We start from the raw sequence: 14,194 nt of genomic DNA, 5'->3' as shown, positions 1-14,194 counted from the left end.
TTCTGAAACAACGTAACGCCTGATGCGAGGAAGGGGCTATCGGGGTGTTGGCTGCTTTTTGCTGCTACAGTAGATTCTCTAATGATTTTTGCATCATTTTCTTTCCTTTTCACAGATTTGGGTTGCTGTTTTGTGTTGCTTTGGCACAAGCCCCATCGACACAGAATGTCTGTCTCTATTTTCTCGAGTTTTTTTAAAGTCACAGTCAGCAGACATGCAACCACGTTTTTGTTTGTTTGTGTTTGCTTTATCGTACCTTTCATATTTAAAAACCACCCTCCGGCTCTGCATGTCCCGCTGTCCAAACTGACCATGTCTCTGGCCATCTCGGGCATGTGCAGGAAGGCTGTGAAGGACTCTCCAGAGCGTTCACTCAGCCCTACACTGTGCGCTGCTTTGCCGGAGTTCCTGACGCACCGGAGGTGTTTACTAGAGCACGTCGTATTCACAAGGTCTATCGACTAGAGCACGAGGTTTAACTCAGAAGTCACGGCCACATTAGTGTTTAAAGTTTTGTCAAATCTGAAGTCAAAAACCCTTTGTGCGGGTGACTTTTACTGACACTTGGTTTTCGGCGCGAACGGTGATCAGATGAGCACAGCGTTAACGCGCTATGTCAGTCACCAAATGGACATTCAGATGGATTCTTGTTGCAGTGACACATTTTTACAGCGTTTGGAGAGATGATAAGAGGACAGCTAAGTAATGCTTCTATCAGTCCCTTCATTCTGGCTTCATGATGCCAAACTCGATACAAGTCACTGAAATTCTGATAGCTGAATAATTCCATTTTAAACCAGATTAATGCTGGGGTCTGTTCTGTTCCATTTCCTGATGTGTATTAGGAGGTTTGAAATGTGGCTGGGTACTTTATCCTGCTTAAAATGCTAATTTTTCTCCTAAAATTATAATTGCCATTCTATTTCCATGTCAAGTTTAATCCCAAATCAGTAAGGACCACTCTTACTGTTTCCGTCACTTTGAGATTTTGTCCGTCTTTGACGGCTTTGCCCCTGACCTGCTTGCCGCCTTCGGTTTCTTCCCCGACTATGTAATTCTGTGAATTTCAAAATGTATCTCTGGACAAATACATCCGAGGTCTGCGTGTGCATATCTGAAATGAGCCGATTTGAAGCCATTTCCCTGCTCTTTGATTTGATTTGATCCCCAAATTGTGAATGTGTTCTGTGAGTGTCTGGTCTCACGCTAATTCCCCATGGTCGCTGCACTTTGGGACATGGACAGAAATGTCAGTAATTCTGGGGTTGTTTGTGGTTGCTCCCATGTCCGCGTTATGCCTCATGGTGATGAATGTGACGGGTGTCCCTGAAATTCTAGACCACAGGGCTCAGCAGCCCTGACCTAGGCACAGACTAACTCAGAAAAAGGACAGGTTATTAGTAATAAGCTCTCTTATCAGATCTCTGGGCCCTGCTACAAAAGGAAACCTTGTTTCTAATTCAACAGTGAGTGAGGGAATAAATCCAGTGCGTATGCAGGTTGCTAAGTGGTCCAGGAGCTCAGCTGCCTGAGTGTGGACAGGGCCTTCAGAGTCCAGAGATCCACTAGTCCTCCCTCCCCTCCTCCCTCTTTAAATTAAGTATCTTCCTCCCCTCCTCCCTCCTTCCCTCCTCCTCTTCTCCCTCCTTCCCTCTTCCCTTCCTCCCCTCCTTCGCTCCTCCCTCTTCCCCTCCTCCTTCCACCCACCTTCCCTCCTCCCCTGCTCTCTCCTCCAGTCCTATCCTTCTCTCCTTCTCTCCTTCCTCCCTCAATCCCCACCACCCTTATTTCTGCTTCCAAATTTGACCAACATATTTGTTGAAATTTAGGGAAAAAAATGAACACTTCATTGATGGTTCTTCAACAAAGTGAATTACTTAACATTTTAAAAATATTTACAGAAATGGTTTAAGTTGTAGTATTACCGCCTACTCCTATATTGTATGTAACACTGGGGTGGCCAAGACCTGGGCAGACCAGGATCCCTCTTCCCTGATGGCTCAAGTGCTGCTAGTGTCACAGGAATTTAATTACTCATTCTAAAATGATTCTAATTTTGATTGGCTGGTTAAAGATCTTTCCCTGAGGCCAGGTTTTTCCTCTGCTTCTTGCTTCCTGGTTCCCTTCCTAAAGTTTCCCATGTCCTTTTAGGTTTTTAAGTCTATTTTATTTCATTTTATCTTATCTTATTTTCAAGAATCTCTACACCCAAGGTAAGGCTTGGACTCTTGGCTCTGAGATCAAGAGTCACACACTTTTCCAACTGAGCCAGCCTGAGGTTTCCCACATTCTATCTCTTCCGTCCTTCCTCTCGCTGTCACGGTTGAACAGACTTAACACAAGCAGTCTTCTCCAATCTGAACTGGAATATTTCCAGCGTCTTGAGGTTGTTAGCTCTCGCGCAGCCCATTTGCAAACCAGGAATGTGAGCATTTCGCCAGCTGGACTCAGGTGTGAATGTAGCTCTGTGTGTCCGTTGCTACCCTGGACATAACACCCAGCACCCCAGACCCTTCGCTTGCTCGCCTGTCAAATCGTGATGGTACTGATAAGGACTTTGCTGGGTAATTGCGAGAAAAGTGTTTGCTTGGTGGTTGGCCTCACATTTACTCCCAGACACAAACAGCCACTGATTATCCCTCAATGCTTCCTCACAAAGTTCTCTCCATCATCGATAGAATCATTCTTCTGGGATCACGATCCGTGTCCTGAGTGCCTGTGTTTCTCTTTCCTACTCTACTTGGACTTTTCTTCCTCCCTTTGCACTGAATGCTGCTCGTGATAACTGTATTCCCCATCAGTATCTAAGTAGAAACATTTATTATCCTTTTTCTTCTGCGTACACTTACGTGAGGCAACCCATGTAAGCATTATCTTCACTTTTCCAGACCTAGCGAGCATGTGTCAGATATATTAGATGAGAAAGAAGTAAAAATAAAGCTTCTCTTAGTGATCAAGGGAGAGAATAACACAGAGTAACGCTTTTCTCATGGGTTGGGAGAGTAATTGGTAATGGCTATTGGAATTCTCAGTTTAGGCTTTACAAACCTAAATTAGTTGCATGGATTTATGTAAAAACAAATGCCTTTTGAGCCCTCTGTCAACTATTTAAGTGACTTAAAATATTTCAGTCACAGTAGTCAAATAAATTTTCAAAAAATGCCATGAAGTTATAACAAATAACTAAATGATTCTGATTTTGATTTCCTCTAAATCTGACATTCTTCTAAATTATCAAGAGGAATTTCCTCTAAATGATTCTAAATTATCCTCTAAGATGAATATGATACCAGTGACACTGGTCATTTGGACAGTCCTTTGGTGTGCGACCCGTGCTAGGCTCTTGAATGAAGTGTGTAAATTACAGTGGGATTTTTGGATCAGGTTTCTTGCAAACATCCATAATGTGCTTCATGTGCATGACACAATTGAAATGATCACTTGTTAAACTAGCAAGTCGCTCCTGTGGCGGGATGACCATCCATTTAAAGGCCACTTGGAAAGCCTAGGGCATTTTCTTAGACCCATTTTGGCTTCTTTCTCGATAAAGTTGTAAATGAGTGCACGGATGATTAGACACAGAATTACAACCTTGCGTTTATGGCTGTAATAATGTAACAGAGCTGGACAAAATCATTGCCAGGTGCGAGTGCCAGTCATTATTCTAAGTATTGTACCTGCATGTCTCTGTGATGTACTCCTGGTAATCACACTGCACCAAGCCGCTGACTTTAGGGACGTTAATGACGTGGGCAAAGATCACAGCGGCAGTGGGTGGCATAGGCGACACTGAACTGAGGTGTGTTGTGGCGGGAGCTGGGAGCTGTCTGGCACCCAGACTGAGCTGTTCTCCTCCTGGAGAATTCGTGTGGGGAGACCAATAGAGTTTGAATCACTTTGGATAAGCATTGATCTTACACATTTTGATAGTCACTTCCATTAATTTTGCATGTTTTTTTCCCAGGTGCGCATATTCAGTTTCTGAATTTTTCTACGGAAGCTAATCACGACTACCTGGAAATACAAAACGGCCCCTACCACACGAGCCCCATGATCGGGCAGTTCAGTGGTCCGGACCCCCCCTCTGCCCTGCTCAGTACGACGCACGAAACGCGCATCCACTTCTACAGCGACCACTCCCAGAACCGGCAAGGGTTTAAGCTCGCTTACCAAGGTAAGGGATCCACGACGTGCGGACATGCCTCCTCCCTTGAAACGGTACTGAAATACAGACCTCCGTGTTTGGTGAAACCTGTGTGCGGCTGGGCCCAGGGGCTTCCGGCCACGTCACAGAGCCCAGGCTGTCCGTGTCCGCACAAACGGAGGCACGGATGGGGAGCATGGCCCGCCTGCCCGGCTGTCACCACAGCCTCACTCAAGCCTTGCCAGCGGTCACTGCCTCCCCGCGGCCCACATCACACTCCTGAGTCACCCACTCAGCATCACACCTCCTCCCACTTGTCACTGTCCTCTGAGCCGCGGGTCCATCATGTCCCTTCCAGACCAAGGAGCGAAGAGTCCGCTCCCAGTGGCAGTGGGACTGGCAGTGTCCCTCATGCTTGGGACCTTGTCTCAGCTCAAAAGAGTGTCTAAAGGTATTATTGAAGCCATTTCACATGACGTCAGAGAACCAGTCCAGTGCCTGGATTTCTTCTTTCCTCAAACCACCTAAATATAAGACTCTTAGACAAGTCTGAAGCCAGCATTATTGAGCCATTTCTGACATGGGAGAAAGCTCGACATTTTCCTCTTGTACCCAATAATTTAGGAGGCCTTTCTTGAATATTGTTAAGTCAGACGAAGCTGAGAATGTCAATAGGGCTTTTTTTCTTGTTTTTCAAGGTGGTTAAATCCTCGCTCTCTTTAATTACGTAGACTGAGTTTGAAATTAAGGGCTTTACTATTTTCTTACTAAAAGGTGATGGTATTTTATGTTGAAGTTTTAGACATTGTTACTTAAGTCGTTACTTAAATATAAAATATGCATTTATATTTCTAAACTTGGGGTCTCTTCAAATACAAAGTCCAGGTAGGAGGCCAAAATGGGGGAATAAAGGCGGGGCCAGGGAGGAACAGGGCAGGAGGCGTGATAAACCCTCCGTGGGCACAGGGTCTTCATTGCTTCCAGCTCGACCTCCTCCCCTCACCCCTTAGGAAAGTGTCACCTCCTGCTTGGGAGATGCGCATGCACACACACACACTCAGGTGCACATACACAGGTGTGTGCGTACACAGGAGTGAACAAACATATGTGTGTACTTACAGGGAAACACACAGAAGTGCACACAGAGACACACAGCTGCACACACATACACAGGCATGTGCACACACACAGGGGTGAACACATGTACACACACAGACTCATGCACACGCAGGGCCGCACACACACATAGGCATGCAAATGTACACAGGCACACACAGATGCACACAGAGACACACACACACATACAGAAGCACATACATGGGGCACATACACAGGCATGTGCACACACACAGGTGTGAACAGACACATGCACACACACAGACTCATGCACACACAGGGCCACACACACACATAGGCATGCACATGTACACAGGCACACACAGGTGCACACAAAGACACATGCACACACATACAGAAGCACACACACAGGTGGGCCCACACACATCTATTTACATGTAATTTTTAGTGTATCTTTGACTCATGTTTCTTCAGCATCCCAGTTCCAGGAGAGATTTCTTGAGCCTTCCTGGACAGCGGCTTTCTCCGTTTCCATCTCTTCCCACCTTGTCTTTCCTGTGCTCATTCAGCCTTCTAGCCACCGTCGCACCCCCGCGGCACCCCCACGTGCTCACCCCCATGGGCACGCATCCTGTCCTGTGCTCCTCGGTGGCATTCCCCGCCTCCCCCACTGCTGGCTCGGTGCCCCCTCCCCTGCTCTGCGGGACAACACATCTCTTTTGGCGATTCCACTGTCCACCAGCAGCTTCCTTCTCCTTTGCTCTTGGACTCACAACTTCCATGCAGGTCTCCCTTGGAGCCCCCTATTTTCATTGTTCACTTCCCCTGAGTGTCCCCAACACTGCTGGATTCAGAGGCGGCGGCCGCGACGAGCAGTGGATAGATCTCCTGCTGATCTCGCCCATTCAAGTTCCACGCGCCCTGGAACCAGATGTCTGTCTGCTGCTGCCCCGACCCCCGGCTTCATGCCGGCGTTGGAACCCTGTGTGCAGCACTGAGCACATGGTTCGCTTTTCTGGGTTGGCTCATCTTCCCGTCTTCCCCAGCCCTCTGAGTAAACAGGGCATATTTTAGACGGTTGTTTGGGCTGTAAACCCGGGGCTACTCGTGACTCCTTGTCCCTTCTGCTGCCCCAGACACTGTGCCATCATCCCTGCCCCAGCTCCGCTCTATCTCTTGGGTCCTGGCAGGTCCCTCTGTCTACATTACACACCTCCTCCTAACCAGCCTCATCTTTCTCCTAGAAAACTGTCAGACGCTTAAAACTCTTCAACACATTGATTCTTCTTACTTCAGAGACTAAGGCATGAACACCCCTGGTATCTACAATTAAATGCCAAGCAACCTGAGTAGGGAGAGATGTTATTGGAAGGCATTGTTTATGGCCCTGGGGGAAGAGGTCTATTGCAATAGAAAGAACAACGCTCTAACCATAAGATCAGCACAGGTCTTCAGGGTTAGGCAAAAGGGGTCTTCCTCTACAGAGAAGAGAAACAAGCCTATGGGCACTGGGCGTGGGGAAGCCCGAGAGGCCATGGTGGGTGGTGGGCTGGAGAAGGTCTTACCCAGAGGCAGACCTGCTCACAAGATCATTGGCCGCTGTCTCCGGTGGAGGGTGCCAAGGGAGGGGGACCTGTGGAGGGAGACACGTGCCGAGTTAGCGTGCGTTTTGTTCTGACCCATCAGTGAGAACAAGCAGCTCAGCTAACCATTTCCCAGACCAAGAATGAGAATTTGGAAGGTATATGCCTCATCAGGTCCTAGGCAAACAGAGGTGCTCCCAAGTCTTACCTAGGCTGTAGGGTAGAGGAAGGTCGTGGAATGAAGGCATTTCTGGGAACAGAGAAGGGAGAGAGGGTGTGTGTGTGTGTGTGTGTGTGTGTGTGTGTCTTGGGAGGCTTCTCTCCCCTTTCCTGGTGAGAAGGCTTCTGCAGGTGTCTGAGAGAGATGTGCGTTTCACTTCAACACATCTTCCCTTTGCCACATCCCTTCATCTGTTCATGTGGCTGAACTTAAAACTTGAACAATATTTACGATGAATTCATGCCTCTCTTTCCTATTTTTATGTATCTGGTCTCTTGACCCTCTAACTATTTCTATTGAAGCATAGTCTATTGAAGTATGAACATTGCGTTCATGATCATCATTTTAAACTTGGTTCTTATAAGGTGCCGTCTGTTACTCGGTTGGCATGATCTTGATGTGTGAGTCAACAAGAAAGATGTGGATAATTACAATGTCTTCCATAAACTTCCAATTAAGTGATTTATCTCTTATGATCTCAAGAACTTTTGAAAAGTCTTCTCCATTTTAAATATTTTTAATACTGAATTCAAAATTGAACTTTTCTTTCCTTTGTGGCCTCAAAAAATCAAATACGTGAAAGTTTCGGAACTATAGTATAGTTTTGAAACTACATTTTATCTTACATAATGCTAACCTCTAGAGTTCAAAAATACTTTTTGTTTTATTTCTTTTGATATTTTCCAGGTAGGGTGATTTAGGCCATATCTACCCACTTTTAAAGCTTTCAATTACTCGATTCCAAAAAGAATGGTCTAAAATAAACACATACACACACACAGAGTCTAAATAGAAATTATCTAGACAAGAGGTCATATGTTGCTGCTGTTGGCTGGCACAATATTATTATATATATTTTCTCTAAAGATTTCATTTATATGAGAGAGACACAGCGAGAGAGAGCACAAGCAGGGGGAGCAGCAGAGGGAGAAGCAGGCTTCCTGCTGAGCCGGGAGCCTGATGCAGAGCTTGATCCCAGGACCCTGGGATGATGACCTGATCCGAAGGCAGATGCTAAAAGACTGTGCCACCAGGCGCCCCCCAAATATTATTTTTTTTAATTTAACTTTTAAATATTTAGAATCAGATTTCATACGATTTGTAAAATATCCATAGATCCACTTTCCTGTATCTTGCAATGTCAGAATCTGCAAACTTTCGGTTCGTGTTCACACAGAGGGACAGCTCCCTCAGGTGTCCTAGTGATGGCCCCCACGGATGGGAAAGGCATTGATTTCAAAAGTTTCCTTTAGTCCCTGCAAGCTTTGATCACTGATGCTGCCTCTGTGGCCTTTAAATGTTTTATTTGGTGAATTCTCATCTAGGCCAAACATCTGGTTGCCTGAGCCAATGTTTTATTTACTTGACGCCTGACTCTAAGTATCCACGTCAAAAAATAAATAAATAAACAAATAATTCCTAAGAAAGATATCCTTTTATTGTAGGCAATTAATTTCCTATAAATTAGAGCTGTAAATATAAGTTAAATAAAACGAATGGGAACATGAATTTGAGGTGTTCCAATTTCTTGAAGGGTATCATATCTGACAGTAATGACAATTTGGGAGTTTATCAGTGTTTCTCATTTTATAAAATTTATAAATGGGCAAAATGACACCGTTCTGACTTGTATGTCACATCAAAATTCCTAGGTCCTACTTGAGATTTATAAGTTAAGCTTATAATTAATAACTCATACGAAGATGCATAAGTCATGCAGATAAAACTTGTCATTCTCAACGATGTCTCTGCCATATCCCTTGTTCTGAAACCCTGTCATTTATTTATGGCCGTGGAAAGGTCAAAAATGGTACATTGGATGTAGCTGTCTAGAAGTTAAATGACTTTTACAGAACTTGAGATATGGAAGGTGAGAAGCTGTGTTGAATAAAATTGCGTTCATGTGCCCTATTTCTAAGTCAAAGGCTGAAAACAGAAGGGTAGCATGAAGATATTTATCAGTTCTTTAGATTTTGGAAAATATAGCGGACATCGGGAAGACCATGGCACGATTCCACTGGCACTCCCATTGCACACCTGTGATTAGACACACGAGGCTGCATTGCTTGAGATTGATAGATGTAGATAATAGTTATTTTCCCAGACCCAAACAAAGGATTCCCTATGGAAGACAAAATCCAGTGTGTTTTCTTCCTCTTTTCATAAGGGTGTAGGCTTATTGTTACTGAGGTTTTCATAATGTTTGTGAAATTTGGGGTCATTAAGAATTTTAGTGACTCTCTTTTGCTTTCGGATTTTGTAAGTCAACATTTGGAGAAGTTGAATATTCCTCTCTCTCTGTGTCTCTTTCTTACATTAACATGTAATAATGTCATGCCGGAAAAGAACTAGGTAATTTTAATTACTTTAGCACTAGGGAGTAAAAACGCCTTCTTTCTTCAAAGATCTACTCTTCTTCATTTTCCTTTTGCTCTAGGTACTAAGCACCTTTATTTATTTATTTTTTTAATTTATTCATTTATTGAATCCTAAAACTGTGGATTTGAGTGAATTGACTCTGGGAGAAAGGAGATGTTGATTTGTAGAAGCAGATTTTTTCCCCTTTAGGAGGAAAGGCAATCAAACTGCCTCTGTGTGCAGTGAGCAGCTGACGGTACCTTCGAGCCGTCCGTGCAGGCTCACCGACTGTCCCTGGTCGACACCACCGCACTTTTCTGCATGAAACTCCTGTGCTTCTAAAACAGAGTTGCTCTCCTTGCTTTCACAGTGACATTCTGAGCCGTCCTGCGTTAACAGGAAGAGCGAGGCTGGGGTCTCCTCTGTCCTTCTCCCCCATCTACATGTGGGAATCAAGTTCTCAACAGGCAGCTCTTTCTATGGAAGATTATCTCACATTTTAAAAAAACGCTAAAAACCGTGGACAGCTGGTAGCTGCATCCATTCCCATCCCCTCTGGGGCATCCTAGTTCAAGAGGCAGAAAGTGCCCCCCGCAGTGGTGGTCCACCTTGAAAGCTGACCCGCCTTCTCCTGCAGATAGTGTGGATTTGCTTTTCCTTTTGCGGGTTGGCCAAAAGGAGAAGTAACGGTCTCAGTCAGCTCCTCCCTTAGGAGACTGTCCATCTGCACCCAAACACACTGGACAGTACATGTCAGCTGTGTCTCCTGGGTGACGGCATCTCAGGTGAGATTTGCTGCGTGCTCCCCAGTCCGTCCTCCCCAAGCTTCTGAGGCGGTCGAGGAAGTGGATTCTCAGGGCAGTGTGTCGTCCCTGGGACCCCCAACAGTTCCTGTTGATTAAAATCAGACATTTCTCCACGAGAAAAGTCGGCTGAGCCCTCCTCCTTGGTCGCTCGAAGCACGAGACCTGATCATAGTCGCCGTCCGGAGCAGGCCGCTTGGCTTCCCACCCCAGCCGGGGCTCCGGGCAGCCCGAAAAGCATGGGATTGGCTGCGACCTTAGCGAAGGTGGAGGCCGGCTTCACCAGGAGGGACTGGGGTCAGGGAGTTTATATAACCGGGAAGGAGCACTGGGGTGGGTAGGGGGTAATCTGACTTCCAAGTGAGAGCCAGGGTCATTACCTTGTTACTCGGGGAGAGAGATCTGCCGTCCCAGCTGCCCTAACAGCCGGTCTAGGACTCAGGGAGCTCACGTGCGGTGCCCTCGGGAAATCCTACCAGCTGCCATGTGGCTTAGGTGCTGCTGGGCCCCCAGCCGGGATTTTTCTCAGGGCGGGAAGTCGCACACCTGAGGAGGCTTCAGAGCCACGCTCTGCGTAGAGGTGGACGCGTCTGCAAACTTCCCTCACGGCACAGGCCGTGGCTGTGAGCGGACACGTGGGAGTCTGCGTGCACGTGGGTTAACCGCTCCTTCACGGGATGACTCATTAGGAGTCTCTATTATCTGTTCCCTCGTTGGTAACATATTGTCATAATTGAAGCTGGTGTCGGTGCCCCAGGGGCACTGCCGAGTGTGCACAGGATCTTCCAGGGAGGAGGTGCCGTGCAGGACGGAGTTTTATTCGATCCTTCCCACGCGGTACCCGCCGTCCATCGAACACGTGTGTGCGTGTCTGTGGGTTTACTAGCAGCTGTGCCATGTGTTAGAAGACGCATATCTCCAGCAGAGTTTATTATATTTCAAGCAAAACAAGAGTGAGAACACACTGCTGATCTCATTCTGAAAGAGTCTGATAAAGAAGGAAACCGGCTGCTCGTTGAGACACAGTATGGGTGGGATCCTGTTCTTTTCATGAACGTGGGTCCGTAAAGTAAATTTAGACCCAAAGAACAAGGGAGCAAGCAGGCACGTCACACACCGTGGGTATTTGCTGAGCCATCCGGCCGCGGCTTTCAGTGTGGGGGGCTCTCGGGAGCGGCAGGCAGCCTTGCTGGGTGTTGGCCAAGTTGTTGCGGGGAGGAAGGGGCACAGTAAGGGGAAGAGAAGAGGAGTGTGTGTGTGTGTGTGTGTGTGCACACGTGCATGAGTGAATGTGTATGCACCTGCCAGTGTGTGTGTGTGAACGTGTGGGGGTGCTTGTGTGCAGGTGTGTACGTGTGCACATGCTCGCATCTGTGTGCTTCTGTGTGTTCATGCATATGTAGTGGAAAGAGAGGGAGACACGCTGATTTGGGTTGATTGTCTGTCCGAACGGTCCCTATCTTCATACTCACTGCACAGTTTTCTAAGCTTCTAGTTTTCAAGCAGGAAGTGGTGAGTTCATAAAGCAATTGATAATGACAGACATGCCATTAGTTTGTGAGGTATGTTCCTTCAAGGCAATTTTTTTTTTTTTTTTGTATAGGTTAGAATGCTCTTTTCTTTTGGACAGCTCTAGATTTTTTTTTTTTCTCTTGAAATCTGGTACTTTGTAAATTTCCACAGTCAAATATTATAGTTTATAAGATGAAGAAGAATAAAATTAGATAACACCTTTGTAGGCTGTGCGAATATTGTCTTGATGCTAGATTGCAAATCGGAAATTTGTAAGCTAAAAGCCCCTTTTCTTTTGCAAACAATTATTAGAGCTTTGAATTTCATTAATAATTGTGATTATGGTGCTGGAAGAAGTCCTTAACTAGATAATTTCTCCTTCTCATGGTCTTAGGAATTCTGTGTTATAATGTAGCCTCACCAAAAAGCAGCCCCAGAAAACTCATCATATTATTGGCAAATTTTTGATTTTTGTATAAAGGAAAGTTTTATCTCCATACTGAGTTCTAAAAACCTCCATTCAAAAGAGGATGTTGAGTTAAGAATCCTCCAGCAACTTCTTTCCTCTTAGTATCCCTATATCGTGCATGTAATTCCCTATTAATAATCAGATGTGCTACAAATAAAATGGAATAGATTTTTAGCACACCGCAGTTTATAAAGTGCCCTGCGTGGACCACCCTATGAGATTTCCACTCTGACCTTGTAGAGCAGACAGCCCTCCCTCCTCCTGTGCTAGTCCAGGGGACATCTGAGCGGACTTGTGGGACAGGTGGATTCCTGCATGGCTCCCTGGGGGGGACTTTGTCTCCCTGGAGGTTCTTCCTTGTTCCACACCCTGGGGGAGCCAGTGCCCGGCATTACCTCCAGCTGCTGAAAGACCTTTGCATTGATGCATCTCCTGATTTCTGCTCTCTGCTTGTGGTCATGCCTGAGCTGTTTATCTGACTCTTGTCCGGACACACACAATTGCAAATATCAAAAGAAGTAATGAAATGAAATTAAGGATTTTTTAATCTGCAAGCTACAGAGAGGGTTTAACTATACTGTTTAACTATACTGTTACAATTTAAAATGTATTTCACGATTCTGGAATTTGCAGAGACACTCTGTGTCAACTTCACAGGATCTTCATTATATTGAAAATGTAAATATAATTTATTGCATAAACTATTTTATTAAAAAGATTGTACTGAGAGTAATTGCTTGCACAGTAATTGATAGCACAGAACTTTAAAAAGTTCTACAGGAACTTTAAAAAAAAAATAGTGTTATGCCCCAGTTTTCGTGTCTGAGAGACCAGCAAGGAGCCGAGCACTGATGCAATCACATGAGGGTTTATTTGACAAGCTTAAGCTTGGGCCCAAGTATACCTGGCACAGAGGAGTAGGGACTTGGACCCCGAACCAGATTACAGTCAGAGTTTTTAAAGGCAGAGTAGGGATGGACTCTATGGTGGGTGAGGACAAAGGAGATTATGGATGATGTAAGTCTCTAAGGAATTTTGGAAGTGAGGTCTCCAGGACCTTGAGGGGCTAGCTATTGTTGGGAGAAAGGTTATTTATTACCAATAATAAAAATCTTCTTATGGGGTGCCTGGGTGGCTCAGTGGTTAAAGCCTCTGCCTTCGGCTCAGGTCATGATCTCAGGGTCCTGGGATCGAGCCTCACATCGGGCTCTCTGCTCAGCAGGGAGCCTGCCTCCTCCTCCTCTCTCTCTCTGCCTGCCTCTTTGCCTACTTGTGATCTGTCAAGTAAATAAAAATCTTAAAAAAAAAAAAAAATCTTCCCGTGAGACCCTTTAGATGTATCAGTGGGCCATATGCTTGGGAATGATTCTCAACACTATCTTGGAGGTTTAGAGATAAAGTTTCCTAAAGGTATTGTTAAAGTAGACTTACAGGATTCTGGTCGGACCTGTCAGGGTAGGAGGTCAAAACCTCAAGGTGAGGGCAGTTGAGTCCCCAGGGGAGAGCCACTCTATCTGTTTCAAGGGCTTGTCAGTAGGTAAGGAATTTTGATTTTCTTCTGCCTCTGTTTCCCACATCAGCTAAACTTGAGGTGGGATGGCCTTAATTTTCTCAGCCTCCACAATAGAAAACAGATTTTTAAATTTTTTTTTAAATTAGAAAATGGAATAAATTTTTTAAATTTTATTTGTGATGAACAATTAACAAATCAAAACACAAGAACCACATTATTTCTTAGTCAACAACATTTAGACTGGAGCGCTAGTATAATTCTCTTTTAAATTAGAAGGAAATTAGGTCCACATTCACGTGACATTCTTTATAGGCAATTTTTACTATCATTTGTTTTACTTTTTAAAAAAAGTCAATTCACACCATCTACTTTTCTTCAGAGGGAAACCACCATCAAATGTATTGTTCCAGCTTCTAAAGCACGCAGTTAGCTACTTATTAATTGGAAGTTGTTATAATTCTGTTACTACTAATAATTAGCTGTTTTACTTAGGATGGTGAGTGGCAACTTGAAGA

General features: G+C 45.1%; 1 protein-coding gene across 3 annotated transcripts in view; it reads left to right on the top strand.

The window, feature by feature from the left end:
- The window catches only part of CSMD1 (CUB and Sushi multiple domains 1), a 2,014,336-nt gene that overhangs the window by 1,834,479 nt on the left and 165,663 nt on the right, over positions 1-14,194 (top strand). For all 3 annotated transcript variants that reach the window (XM_047713603.1, XM_047713595.1, XM_047713613.1), the window contains one exon: positions 3,965-4,174. In XM_047713603.1, coding sequence (XP_047569559.1) covers positions 3,965-4,174 — 210 coding nt within the window. The remainder of the gene's footprint in view (positions 1-3,964; positions 4,175-14,194) is intronic.

Source organism: Lutra lutra, chromosome 2 (genome assembly GCF_902655055.1).
Source record: "Lutra lutra chromosome 2, mLutLut1.2, whole genome shotgun sequence".
Taxonomy (NCBI): domain Eukaryota; kingdom Metazoa; phylum Chordata; class Mammalia; order Carnivora; family Mustelidae; genus Lutra; species Lutra lutra.
This window is presented reverse-complemented; position numbering and strand designations above follow the sequence as displayed.